The sequence below is a fragment of the Globicephala melas genome, chromosome 1, assembly GCF_963455315.2.
Source record: "Globicephala melas chromosome 1, mGloMel1.2, whole genome shotgun sequence".
NCBI lineage: Eukaryota > Metazoa > Chordata > Mammalia > Artiodactyla > Delphinidae > Globicephala > Globicephala melas.
This window is the reverse complement of record NC_083314.1, coordinates 91500040-91513469: the sequence shown is the minus strand read 5'-3', so window position 1 is coordinate 91513469 and position 13430 is coordinate 91500040. Positions and strand designations below refer to the sequence as shown.

The 13430-nt window shown below is 52.1% G+C and overlaps 1 protein-coding gene across 2 annotated transcripts in view; it reads left to right on the top strand.

Annotated features, from left to right (window-relative positions):
* SLC6A17 (solute carrier family 6 member 17) overlaps window positions 1–13430 on the top strand; it is a 52435-nt gene that overhangs the window by 32205 nt on the left and 6800 nt on the right. For both annotated transcript variants that reach the window (XM_030868971.2, XM_060301464.1), the window contains exons 7-9: window positions 10102–10343; window positions 10646–10838; window positions 13127–13319. In XM_030868971.2, the coding sequence (XP_030724831.1) occupies window positions 10102–10343; window positions 10646–10838; window positions 13127–13319 (628 nt within the window). The remainder of the gene's footprint in view (window positions 1–10101; window positions 10344–10645; window positions 10839–13126; window positions 13320–13430) is intronic.

Below are 13430 nucleotides of genomic sequence, written 5' to 3'. Positions count from 1 at the left end.
AAAATCCAAAAAAGAGAGGGAAATTGATGCTATAGGAGAGCAGGGAAGCAAAGTCCTTGAATAAGCAGGAGAGATGGGACCCAGTGCCCAGGTGGAGGAGTTGGGCTTAGCTTGGAGCACACACGGTCCCCGTAGGAGCAGGAGGGGATGGGCCAGCCTGTGGCACACATGCTGGCAGCTGAGAAGCAATGGCGAGGATATTCTCACTGTGGGAGCTCTCTTCTCATTGGGTCATTTTTCGCTGTAAAGTAGGCAGCAAGGTCATCAGCTGAGAGTAGGGATGGTGGGGGAGGGGTTGGAGGCCTAAGGAGGGGTGAGTGTGACGTAATTGTGACGAGATGGGGATGCATGCACACGGGGGTGGAGGGGACAGGAGCTGGAGGTCAGGGGTCGGGGGAGCAGGGAAGGCAGCCAGCGTGGTTCCAGTTCCACGGTGGACAGTATTTTATCATCTCTGAAGGCAGGCTGTTCTCACCATCAGTGAGACACTTAGAACAATCCCATGTTTTCCAGCAGTCAGTGCTTACTATGTGAGGCACCTTACGTATATTAACTCATTTAAACTCATGACAGTTCTAGAAGTATTATTATTATCACCGTTTTCCACATGGGGAAACTGAAGCACAGAGAAGTTAAATAATTAGTTCAAGGTCCCATGTGTCCTGGGCCCAAGGTGTGCGCTGTGTCCGGCTACACTTGCTGCTTGGGGGCAGGCCCGGAGTAGATGGGGGGTTGGTCATCCCCAGGGTCAGGAGCTTATCAAGCGATGACAATGGAGAGATGGCAGGGGAGATGAGTGTAAGCAAGGAGTGACGAGAAGGATGGATGTTGACTAAGCCAGTGACGAAGGAAAGTTAGGATACAAACAGGGTGAGGGGCAGTGAAATGGAGGTAGGCCAAAGGATTGGAGGTCCCAGCAGGGCTGAAGAGTTTTTAGAGTTTAGATACTAGAGGTGAGCTGGAAAGATGGGGTGCTTTGGAGTATGGGACCCTTAAAAACTGAGGTTTAATTGGAGCACAGCAAGTGGTCATGACAAAGGCCATGGCATGACCATAGGAGTGGGGGAGGACAAAGAGTACTGGAAGTGTTGCAGGAAAATGGGGCCTGAGAGGATGGTCATGGCCCAGGTCTCGGGTGAGTCCCTGGGATGGGCTGCCAAGGGAGGGTCCTTGACTTCACGCAGGAAAGAATTCAAGAGCAAGCATCGTAAAGTGAAAGCAGGTTTACTGAGGTACACGGTGGGTCTCAGGAGGCCCCGAGGGGTGAGGTGGGTAGTTTTTATGGTCTGGGTAATTTCATAGGCTAAGGTGTGGGAGGATTATTCCAACTATTTTGGGAAAGGGGCGGGGATTTCCAGGAACTGGGCCATCACCCACCTTTTGGCCTTTTATGCTTGGCCCGGGAACTGTCCTGGCGCCTGTGGGTGTGTCATGTAGCTAATCTATGACATGAATGTATCATGAGGCTCAAAGTCCACTGGAAGTCGAATCTTCCGCCATCTTGGGCCTAATCCGTTCTAACCAGTTTTCGTTGTATCCTCAACAGCTCTGTCATTCTTCTAAAGGTTGTGCCCTGCCCGCTTTGCTCCTGTCTCAGAAGGGAGGAAGAAAAGGGACCCAGAGGCAGATTGTTGGAGGGGACATTGATGGAGATATTGAAATCACTTAGATGACAGCAGCAGTAGTGTTGGGAAGAGCGACAGTGTGCAGTGGAATGTGGGGAGCGGCCGGGAGAGCGGACAGCACTTTGTCCACTCAGGCCCAGTGCTCCTAAGTGTGCAAGAAAACAGCCTTCCCCCTGAGAGGCTGCAGGGCCCGCCTTGGCCGCAGGGCCCCTTGCTCAGCCCTTCCCTGCACATCAGGCTCCCCTGGGAGCTGTAACGACCAGGAAAAACTACCAGTGCTCAGGCCCACCCTCGACTGATGGGAATCCAGCAATCGGACTCGTTAATCAGGATCGCTGGGTGTGGTGTCCAGATGGCAGTAGAGCGTCAGAGGGCCCCAGGTGATTCTAATGTGTAGCTAGGATGGAGAGCTGCTGAGTCACAGCAGGAAGGTGAAGAGAACTGGATGCGCTGTAGTAATGGGCATTGTGCTGATAACAGGGCCCAGTGGTAGGGTGCAGGCAGTTGTGGGCAGTGGCGCAGAGACTTGAGCCAGAGCAGGGGACACACCTGGCCCTCCCGGGATGAAGGCCAGATGAAGGATGACCCTGGAGTCGTGGACATCTTGCAGCAGCGGAGCTAAACTGGGCCCTGGGACCGAGGACCTGGCCTGGTGGTCCCTTAAGCCAACTGTGAGGACGAGGCTATGAGTGGGCAGGGACGGGTGGGCAGCTTACCAGGAGCCCCGGAACCCTGTGGGTTCCCAACTCAGCAGGATGAGGGAGTGTTAAGGCTGGGAGCGACATCTCTGGTGGACAGTAGGGAAGAAACAGGGAGGAATACACACACACGTAGATATGCATGTGTGTGACCTGAGTGTGTGTGCATGGGTATATGTGTGTGTGTGTGCGTGCATATATCTATATTGCTGGTATACACATAAAATATCACTAGAAGGGTAGGGAGGAGACTGGTACTGTGGTTACATCTAGGGAAGAGGTACTGAGTATCTGGAATACAGGGGTGAGAAAAAGGAGACCTTTTATGCCTTTTGAGTTTTAAACCACGTAACCTATAATCAGTAAGATGGAAGCCGCACCAGTTTTTCAGGGCGGGGCCTGGCACAACCTGAGCCGCGTGGGAGCTGCGGGCATCTTCTTTGCGGCCTCTGGGGTCTAGACGAGTGAGTGGTCCTGCCCGGTGAGGACAGGCCGCAGGGTCAGGGGTGTGCGTTCACCCTCAGACAGGAGAAGTGGGGTCCCCGCAAAGGCCCAGGTGTAGTGGTTAGTGGAGGAACTCCGTGACCCCCGCAACTAGCGTAAGGCTTCTGAGCAGGGTGGTGAGGGCAGCCCAACCTTGTTCCCAGTGGTGGGCTCTGGAGCTGGACCGTCTGGCTCAGATCCCAGCTCATCACTCAGTCGTGGGAGGACAAGTTCCTTGGCCTCTTGTGGCCTCAGTTTCCTCAGCTGCAAGATGGGGTGAACCACGGCAGCTCCCTCACCGCACCGTCAGGACAGCATATAGGACTGTCTCGGGGTGCAGGGAGTGCATGGTGAGCGTTAGCTAGTTTTCTTCTCTGTCATGAAGGTGACACTGCTCTTGGGCAGTGGGAACCAGGTGCCCCAGTGCCATCTGGCGTCTGCGGGCCCGTCTGTGCTGAGAAGCAAGGGCGACGTGCGCTCCTGTCATGCACCAGCCCGGGCTAGGGCGCAGCAGCTGCTTGTCGATTCAGAAAGCATCTTCATGCTGCTGAGTCAAATGCCGTGGAACACCTTGCTCCCCGCGTGAGGGAGTGACTCAGCCGTGTGCCAAGGGAAGGCAGGACGCCGTTGCTCTGTTTCAGGGTGGGCACCCTGAGGCAGGTTTGAGCCTTGTTTTCAGTGGGGAAAGCCCGTTTCCCACCTCTTTTCTTGCGGTCACATCCTGATGTCCAGAAAGGACACTGGGTTTCCTGAGGTCTGGTCTTGGGTTCATCCTCCGTTGACACTACGATCAGGACCTTGTGGAGATCAGACACTATCATCCATGAAATCCTCAAAGAGCCCCTTTAAATTCAGGGAACACAGGCGTTCAGTCCTGAAGGTGCCTGACTCTCTTTACCCCCAGATGTGCACTGGGCTTCCGGTCCTCTCCACCGGCAAGAGTGCCCCTGCACACTGCAGGCTGGAAGGGGGGATGCCCAGGGACCATTCACACGAAGGCCAAGCCTTGGCCCTCTCAGCTGCTTTCCTGGGGGCTTCTTAATATCAGATTTGGATCCATCAACTCACTTCAAAGTAATCTAGAGGTGGGTGGGGGGAAGGGTGGGGATATAGAGGAAGCAAGATTAGCCGTGTGTTGATAATTGTTGAAGCTGGTGATGGGTACATGGGGGTTCATAACACTATCCTCTCCACTTTTGTACATTTTGTAATCAATGTTCTACAATTCTTAAAAGTGGAAAAATAACAGCAATTAAATACCATCTTAACATACAACAAAAACCAGTTTTTGTTTCCGTCCAAAATCATTGCATGTAAGGCAATCCTACCCTGTCCTCTGAGAAATCCCGCATGCTGTAGGGTCAGCTCTCAGGCACAGTTTGGGATTATGGTGTCCTCCCTGAAGTGGCCGCCTCCATTTATGAAATGGGCCCTGATGGTGCCTGGGCCTAGGAATTTATCCACATCTTAGTTTTAGGCTTAGGAAGTGGTGAAAATCCTAATGATGACATGTGTTTGAGTCTCATAAACGGCCCAGGCCTTTTTGTAAAAACTTTGGTAATGACTGACATAGATCAAAAAGGAAATAATTACTTCAAAATGAGAGAGAGAGAGAGAGAGAGAGAGAAGAGAAGGAAAGGAGATGGAAAGGAAGCCAGCATTAAAATAGGCTTGTTTAGAAAGTAGAAGTTTAAAGTCCTAAGGATCTTCCTGTCCAAGAAGACTGCATCTTAGCACAAAAAGGCTTATACAACTTCATAGCCCCTGCTGTGGTCCTTCCTGATCAGCTCACCTCGAGGACACAGGTCAGCCTTTGTCTGTCTCTCTCTTGCCCCCCACTCTTTCCTTCTCTCCTATGTGCCAGGCACTGCTCACACAAAGATGAACAGGAGATGCGCTCCACCCCTAACAAGCACCAAGTGTGGAAAGGAAGACAGACACATAAACCTGAAATGTGGGTATGGACAAGAACTGTGAGAGTCCAGGTACCACGAGTAGCTCTGCCAGAGGCAGTCAGGAAAAGCTTCAAAGAGCAGGTGATATTTGTGCTGGGTTTTGAGAAATAAATAGGAGTTCACCAGAAAGTGAGTAGGTGGAAGGGAATTCCAGGCAGAGGGAACAGCCTGGGCAAAGGCCAGAAGTATAAGACCACGGTGCTTTTGAAGAGTGGTTAGGATGTTCAGAACACAGAATGGAAAAACATTTTCCAGCAGGCAGCGGGGGAACCATGAAAGATGTTTCAACATGCAAACGACGTTGCCAGCGCTATGCCCGTTTCAACCGGCCCTTTCTTACAAAATCTTATGCTTCCTCCTAGTTGGAACTCTGCAAACTACCCAGAGCCCTCCCACTAGGTCCAGGTTTTTTAGCCTGAGGTTCCAGCGGATTGGTAGGACTGTCATGACTGACATCCGTAAACTTCAGTGAATACCAGCACGCCTTCCAGACATAAGTAATCTACCCATTTCTGGAACCTTCTGAGAGGATCATTTAAAAAAACCCACCCAGGAGAAGGGAGGTACAGAAGTCCTTTCCCAGTGGAACTATGATTATTTTGTTCTCCCTTTTAAAATAATCTCCAGATTTCTATTAGGAGCGTGTATAGGCGCCTATTTCTTTATGCACAGTGCCAAAATCCAAATAGCCCTGAAAAACAAGAAAGTTTTTTCTTTCTCCCAGAACTCATTTGGCGACAAAATGACCTGAACAGATGTGAGACTATTTATAGTCTTTATCGATTCACTTGGTGTGAATATTCATATTCTGCTGCAGAAATACTAATGTGTCTGATTACAGGGTGCTGTCCCAGACCCCATGGGGGGTGTTATGTAATTATGTGGCACATGCACCATATTACCTTTCGACGGTAAAATTGGAAACAGAACTGTTTTCCAAAACCAGTCTGGTCCCAAGGCTTTTAGATGAAGAGATGCAGGTCTGTACCACTTTTGTAAAGAAGTTGACACTGCAAGCGGGCCCTCAACAGTGTGGAATGACCCTGCGCCATTTCTCTGGCCATCTTTCTCTCCTGTGTTCCATGGTGAACATTTTCAACCCCTTCCACTGTCTGAACCTTCTGACCTCTCCTCCCAGTGCACCTTACCCCCAACAGTTGATTTTGCCTCCTGCTTTATGGGGAAAACAGAAGCCACCAAGACGAAAACTCCCTTAGATGGCGGAGACAGAAACAGAATATGTATACAGCCCTGCCCACAGCTGCCCCATCCTGTCCTCCTTCTGTCGTCTCCCAGGTGAGCAGCTCAAGGGTCCCCTATGGCAGATAGCTCCTCTTCCCTCCTCTAGGTCTGCTGCCCTCCATCAGCTTTAGGTATCGTCAAGTCACTGCATTAAAAACAAAACGAGACAACAAATCAAAAAGCAACGCTCCAGATTTCGTAGCCTTCCCCCGATACTGCCCTGCCTTTCATTCCAAGCCTAGCTTCTCCAGAGTGTCCGCCATTTCCTCCCCTCTGCTTCTCAACTCTCCTCATTCCTCTCTGTCTTCTGGCCCCATTGCTCCCCGTACAGCTCCGACTAAGCTCACCCCTGACCTCGTGGCTGTAGCATCTTTCACTCCATAGCAGGGGTCCCCACTTCTCCCTGGCGGCCTTTCTTCCCATGGCCTCTGTGATCCAGCCCTCTCCTGCTTTTCCTCCGGCCTCCTCTCCCTCCCTGTAAGATCCTCTTCCCTGCTTTAAACTTGCAGATGTTGACTTGCCCCAGGCTCTTGCCTCTTCTCACTCTATCCACAGCCTCAGGGCAATCACTGCCTGTACACCTGCTACGCACACATTATACCTCCAGCTCAGCGCTGTCCTCGAAATTCCAAACTCATTTGTCTAACTACTGGCTTGACATCTCCTTGTAGATATCATTTTTTTTTTTACATCTTTATTGGAGTATAATTGCTTTACAATGGTGTGTTAGTTTCTGCTTTATAACAAAGTGAATCAGCTATACATATACATATATCCCCATATCCCCTCCCTCTTGCGTCTCCCTCCCACCCTCCCTATCCCACCCCTCCAGGCGGTCACAAAGCACAGAGCTGATCTCCCTGTGCTATGCGGCTGCTTCCCACTAGCTATCTACCTTACGTGACACATTAAACTCAGCATTTCTAGAAGGGATGCTTTGATCTTCCCTGTTCTAACCCCTTCGACACTGACCCCTCTTCCGCTGTTTCCACATCCACCAGCTCAGGTCTGCAGGCCAGGGCTGTGGCCGTCACCCTTGCATCTCCCCTTCCAGCGCCCCCCAAGTCCAGTCCGTCACTAAGGTAGACTTGTGTTTTCCTGCTATACCCTCTCTGTCTTCACCACCCTGACCCTAGGCAACGCCACCATGACCTCCCACCTGAATCCCAGGATGTGCTTCCTCGCAGATCTGCTGCATCCACTGGTTTCTTTAAGAAATGCCCATCCGATTGTTTCCCTCCTCCTTCACACCCCTTCGTGCCTTCCCTGGTTAAGTGCCTTTTTAGGATCAAGACAAGGATCCTTACGGGCCTTTGCTGTGACTCCTCTGACTCTCCCAGCCTCGCCTGTGCCACTCCTGCCTTGTCCTCTCTGCTTCCCTACACACATAGCTCCCCGTGTGAGGAGGGTGTCCTCCTCCGTCCCCCCTCAGGGCCTCGGCACACACTGTTCCCTCTGCCTGAATGCTCTTCCCTCACTTTAGCAAGGGCAGCTCAAAGATCCCTTCCTCTGGAAGCCTTCCCTGACCTCCTAACTCACTCAAATCCCCCTATCACAGGATCTCCCAGCATTAGGTACCTGGCTTTCCCAGCCCTTGTTACTTTTGCAACTTAGCATCTATTTATGGGGTCATTTGACCAATGTCCATCTCTCCAACCAGAATGTCAGCTCCACGCGAGCTGGGACCTTGCCTCCTATTGCTCCTCGTGGCTCCCCACCACCCAGTACCAGGCCTGGCCCACAGTAGGTGCTCAGGGTTTGATGGACGAGTGGCTGCATGTCGTATCCACAGGGAGCCCACACACGTTACAGCTGTTGAATGTACAGCGAGGGGGAGGGGGTGGGAGGGTGTCACCTCCTCATGAATGACAAGGGGCTCTTGGCTCCTTAAGGTCTGGGCTCGGGGCTTTCTTGGTGGGCCAAAGATGGCTTTACCAATTTTGTGTGGACTGAGGGACTGTAATCTCCCCTGGAATGCATCTCCCTCCTCCTCCCCTAGCCCATCGCTCTGCCAGCCTCCAAGCTTGCCAACACCTTCTCAGCTGGGCAGTGACTCCTGGTGCTCAGACACGCCTGGGAAGCTGCTGAGATGGTGGGCCTCTGTCCTAGATGTTAGGACTGAAATATTAGAGCTGGATGGACCCTAAGCCCATCACTTTACTGTACACACAAGGAACAGACTCTCTTATAGGCATGCAGTCAGGGGCAACCGGGCCAGGACCACTTGGGGCTTGTGCCCACAGGGTGAGTAGGAGATTCTCTAGTTCGCTCCTTGCCTCCCTCCTCTGTTTGGAGTGAAGTCACTTGGGTCCACCTCAGCAGCAAAGGTCCAAAGGGAAAGTGGTCTGAGGAGTATAGCGGCAGACCAGCTGAGTCAGGAGATGGTGCCAGGAGGGCGCCATGGCCCGATGTCAGACGATCTGTGTTTTAGTAACTCCTCTGCCCCGGCTGGCTGGCTCCAGTACTTCGAGTGAGTTATTTCACCTTTGGGTCTTAGTTTACTCTTCTAAATGTAGAAAACAATTCCTTCCCCCACCAAAATATACAAACAAAAAAAAACCCCCAAAGAACCCCAAACCCACCTCTGTCCTGAGCAGGTCAGAGGCATTTTGTCAGGATTAAATGCTCCTGCGAGCCAGGCGTTACTTGAGATTGTACATTTGGTCCTCAGAATCATTCTTGGAGGGAGACTTTGTTATTATTCCCATTTTTCAGGAGGCTCAGAAAACAGGCACTATCACCTGCCTAAGCCTTCTCAGCTCTTTAAAGAGGGATTCAGACTTAGACCTGGGTCTTTCTGACTCTAAGACCCTATGCTGGGCCCAAGCCCTCGTCCCTGCATTGAGGAGCAAACAGTAAAAGGAAAACAGACATGAAACGCGTTCAGAAATTGCCCCAAGCCATCTAGATACTGTGGACGTCCTGGCGCCTGTTGGGTCTGAAGGCAAATGGACAGGTCAGGTCGGGGCTCCCCTCTCCAGGAAGTGTCTGGGTTCTGTGCTTCAAGCTGGGTGGGTTGGGGGTGATTCTTCTGTGATCTAGGGCCTGTAGATGTATATGAATGAACTTAAGGTTTTTTTCTCTTTTGGAAAAGGGAGTTTGGGTGGGCAGGAGGGAGAGGTTGGTATCTTTTTTCATGGTTTGAGGTGGAGGAGGGAGACGTTTGTGTTCTTAGTTGTCTTGTACAGTTGTGCAGGCTGTATACTGCACGACTCCAGGAGGCACCATTCACACTATAGTCTAAGTGAATGTCACTCCCTAGAGTTTGCCCTACACATCATTCCTGATGGCCTTGAAGATGTTCCTTGGTATGATAGCTCCATGGTAAGCAACGATAGCAGTTAAAATTAACCGAAAACTTACTATGTAAGCATGTAGCGTTTATTTTATCTTACCTGGCTCACAACGATCATCTGAAACTGATACTCTTTTTTTTAATTGAAGTATAGTTGATGTACAATATTATATGTTACAGGTATACAATACAGTGACTCACAATGTTTAAAGGTTATACTCCATTTATAGTTATTATAAAATATTGGCTATATTCCCTGTGATGTGCAATATATCCCTGTAGCTTATTTGATAAACAATAGTTTGTACCTCGTAATCCCCTCCCCCATTTGCCCCCCCTTCCTTCTCCCCACTGATTACCTCTAGTTTGTTCTCCGTATACCTGTGAGTCTGTTTCTTTTTTGTTATATTCACTACTTTGTTGTATTTTTTAGATTCCTGATGCTCTTGCTATCTGTGTTTTACCCATAGGAGACCTGAGGCTCAGGGGGTGTTAGAGGAATTGCCCAGGCCGCACGTAGCTCTTTACCACTGTGCCACGCTGCCTCTGGACTCCGTGAGGCTGAGGAACTGGGGTGTGGTGGGAATTCCACTGCACGAGAATAAAGCCGTTATCTTTTTTTTTTTTTTTTTTTGGCTGCGCCGCCTGCTTGTAGGATCCTTAGTTCCCCGGCCAGGGTTTGCGCCTGGGCCACGGCAGTGAAAACACCGAGTCCTAACCACTGGACCGCCAGGGAACTCCCTAAGCCATGATCTCTGTGTCTCTTTTCTTCCCCTGCCATGGTCGCCCCTCCCCCACTACAGCTGGACAAGATGCTGGACCCCCAGGTGTGGCGGGAGGCAGCCACACAGGTCTTCTTCGCCCTGGGGCTAGGCTTTGGGGGTGTCATCGCCTTCTCCAGCTACAACAAACAGGACAACAACTGCCACTTCGACGCCGCCCTGGTGTCCTTCATCAACTTCTTCACCTCGGTGCTGGCCACCCTCGTGGTGTTCGCTGTGCTGGGCTTCAAGGCCAACATCATGAACGAGAAGTGTGTGGTCGAGTAGGTGGCCCCTTTCTCCTCCTGTCCTTTTCTCTCGCCGTCCACCTTCCCCTGGGAGAGTCCCCCTCCACCCGCGCTGGGCGATGGAGATCAGAGGAGCTCTCTGTCCCCAGCCCTGGACCACAGGGACAGCTTCAGAGATGTCTCCGTCGATGCCCATGGCATCCTGCCTGGGTGTCTAGGAGGTACCCCCAGGATGGTGCCCAGTCCTGCCTTTTTACCTGAACTTTTTTTTTTTTTTACCTTTTTTTCAATTTTTTTGTTTTAAACCTTTTGACTTTACCCTTCCCTTTGTGCTGCAGGAATGCCGAGAAGATCCTGGGGTACCTCAACACCGACATCCTGAGCCGGGCCCTCATCCCTCCTCACGTCAACTTCTCTCACCTGACCACTAAGGACTACGCGGAGATGTACAAGGTCATCAAGACCGTGAAGGAGGACCATTTCTCAGCCCTGGGCCTCGACCCCTGCCTTCTGGAGGATGAGCTGGACAAGGTATGGGGCAGGCTGTCCTTCCAGGATGGGCAGAAAGGCAGGTGTGGGAGTGCAAGACCCAGAGACAGGCCATGGGTGGCTGGAGCTTGGGTGCAGAAAGCCTCCAGGGACTCATTTTTTTACTTGATAAGTGAGGACCTACTATGTGCCCAGAGAAGCACAGAGGGAAGGTGCTGGCCAAAACCCCTGCCCTGAGGTAGGCTGAGTCTCTCTGAGAAGACGAGGCAGGTGCACAAGTCCCAGAAATCAACGGGAACGGGGACGGCTTTCACGTGTCTTGAATGGGTTTCCTGCGCACCCGTCTCTGCCATGTGTAATGCGTTTGGAACAGTGCCTTGGACACAGCACGCAGAAAGTAAGTGTTTACATTAGCGTCTGCCCTTTGCTGTCTATCCCCTGGGCCCTCGTGACAGAGCCGTGAGCCGAGTATTAACGTTGTCGCCTGTTTTACAAGCGAGCAGCCTGTAAGCTGGGAGCCTGCTTGAGGTCTCACAGCTAAGAAGTAGGGGAGCCAGGTTCAAATCTTGATGCTTCTGCCCCTCCCCCAGCTGCCCCACTCCCACTGCCACAGTGACCCTTAGCCCCTGGGGAGGGCAGGGCAATGCTGCCCCTCATTAACGTGCAGGCCCAAGTTTGGACACCTTGCTTCTATCCCCGTTTGCACAGCTGGAAACTTTCAAAGTGACTGTTCTGTTAGGAGGGGTAACAGGAGAGAGACATACCCTCGGGGTCCTGGGATCCATCTGGTGCCAGGGCTCACATGGGGCTGAGCCACCTCCTCTCAGTCAGCCTCGATCAACCCTCCCCTTCTCCGTGGAGCCAGGGAAGATGACGCTTTCCCTGTGCTCGTGAAAAAGTCAGCTGCATTCTACTGGCGCCAGCCTAATGCTGAGGGACTGTGTCGCCTGTGAGCTCTTCCCATGTGATCAAGAGTGAAAGGGCCATGTCTGGGCACCCCTGCCCTGGTTTCTTCCCCAGGTAACTGGCAGCATAAAGGACGGCGCCCTTGCTTGAGACCCTGCCCCATTCTCACAGGCGTGGCCGGGTCCTCTGAATAGAAGTAGGATGGTAGGGCTTCCCTGGTGGCGCAGTGGTTGAGAGTCCGCCTGCCGTTGCAGGGGACACGGGTTCGTGTGCCGGTCTCGGAAGATTCCACATGCCGCGGAGCGGCTGGGCCTGTGGGCCGTGGCCGCTGAGCCTGCGCGTCCGGAGCCTGTGCTCCGCAACGGGAGAGGCCAAAACAGTGAGAGGCCCGCTCACCGCAAAAAAAAAAAAAAAAAAAAGAAGTAGGATGGTAGCAGGCTTTTTAAAAAAACATTTATTTATTTGGCTGTGCAGGGTCTTAGTTGTGGCATGCGGGATCTTCATTGCCATGTGTGGGACCTTCGTTGCCATGTGTGGGATCTTTAGTTGCTACATGAGGGATCTTTAGTTGTGGCATGCGGGATCTTTAGTTGTGGCATGCGGGATCTTTAGTTGTGGCATGCGGGATCTGGTTCCCTGACCAGGGATAGAACCCGGGCCCCCTGCATTGGGAGCACAGTCTTAACCGCTGGACCACCAGGGAAGTCCCCATAGCAGTTTTTTTACATAATACAATCTTGATAACATCTAAATGACAAGAACTACACTCTCACAGTTTGGGGAGGTGTTCCCTCGCAGTCCGCAGACACTACAGGATAGCACAGAAGTGATGTCAGCGGACAGTGTGTGGTCAGTTCCCTGTGAGCAGGGACCTGGGCATTAAAGCAGTGGTTCTCTACCTTGGCTGCCCATCAGAGTCACCTGGGGGCTTTATAAAACCCTGATACCCAGCTTTACCCCCAGGCCAAACAAATCATTGTCCTCGTGGAGAGACCCAGGCATCAGTGTTTTTAAAAGGCTCCAACTTGAGTCCGTTGGGCAGCTGAGGCTGAGACCACTTCGGTAAAGTCTGGCGTTCAGAGCTGGGGGCGGCTGCATTGCTTAGAGGAGGAGAGTCTTGAGCTGGGTGTGTTTCTAAAAGTGAGCATCTTCATCTGAATCACCTGGGGTCCTTGGACAACTCGTAGATTCCAGGCCCCACAGGTGAAGTCCTGAATTAATGTTTTACTCCCTGGGGGGTATTCTGATGCCCACTCACATTTCAGACCCACTGGCTGAAAGCAAGAGGATTTAGGGGGGCGGGGATCTCTGTGAAGGAGGGAACAGCTATATTCCTAAAGCTCTGAGGGCAGAGATAAGGAAGCAGGGGGCCCCCAGGTGGGCGTGGACCCTCACTCAGCCCCGCCCTCCGCACCCACCCTCAGTCCGTGCAGGGCACAGGCCTGGCCTTCATCGCCTTCACCGAGGCCATGACGCACTTCCCCGCCTCCCCGTTCTGGTCCGTCATGTTCTTCCTGATGCTTATCAACCTGGGCCTGGGCAGTATGATCGGGACCATGGCGGGCATCACCACGCCCATCATCGACACCTTCAAGGTGCCCAAGGAGATGTTCACAGGTAACTCCTCCCGGCAGCCCCCACTGGGCTTGTGGGCTGTCCAGGGGAACAGTGAACAGGTTGTGACTCTGACTGTAGAAAGATTGGGTTCCCACTGGGTTATTCATGACT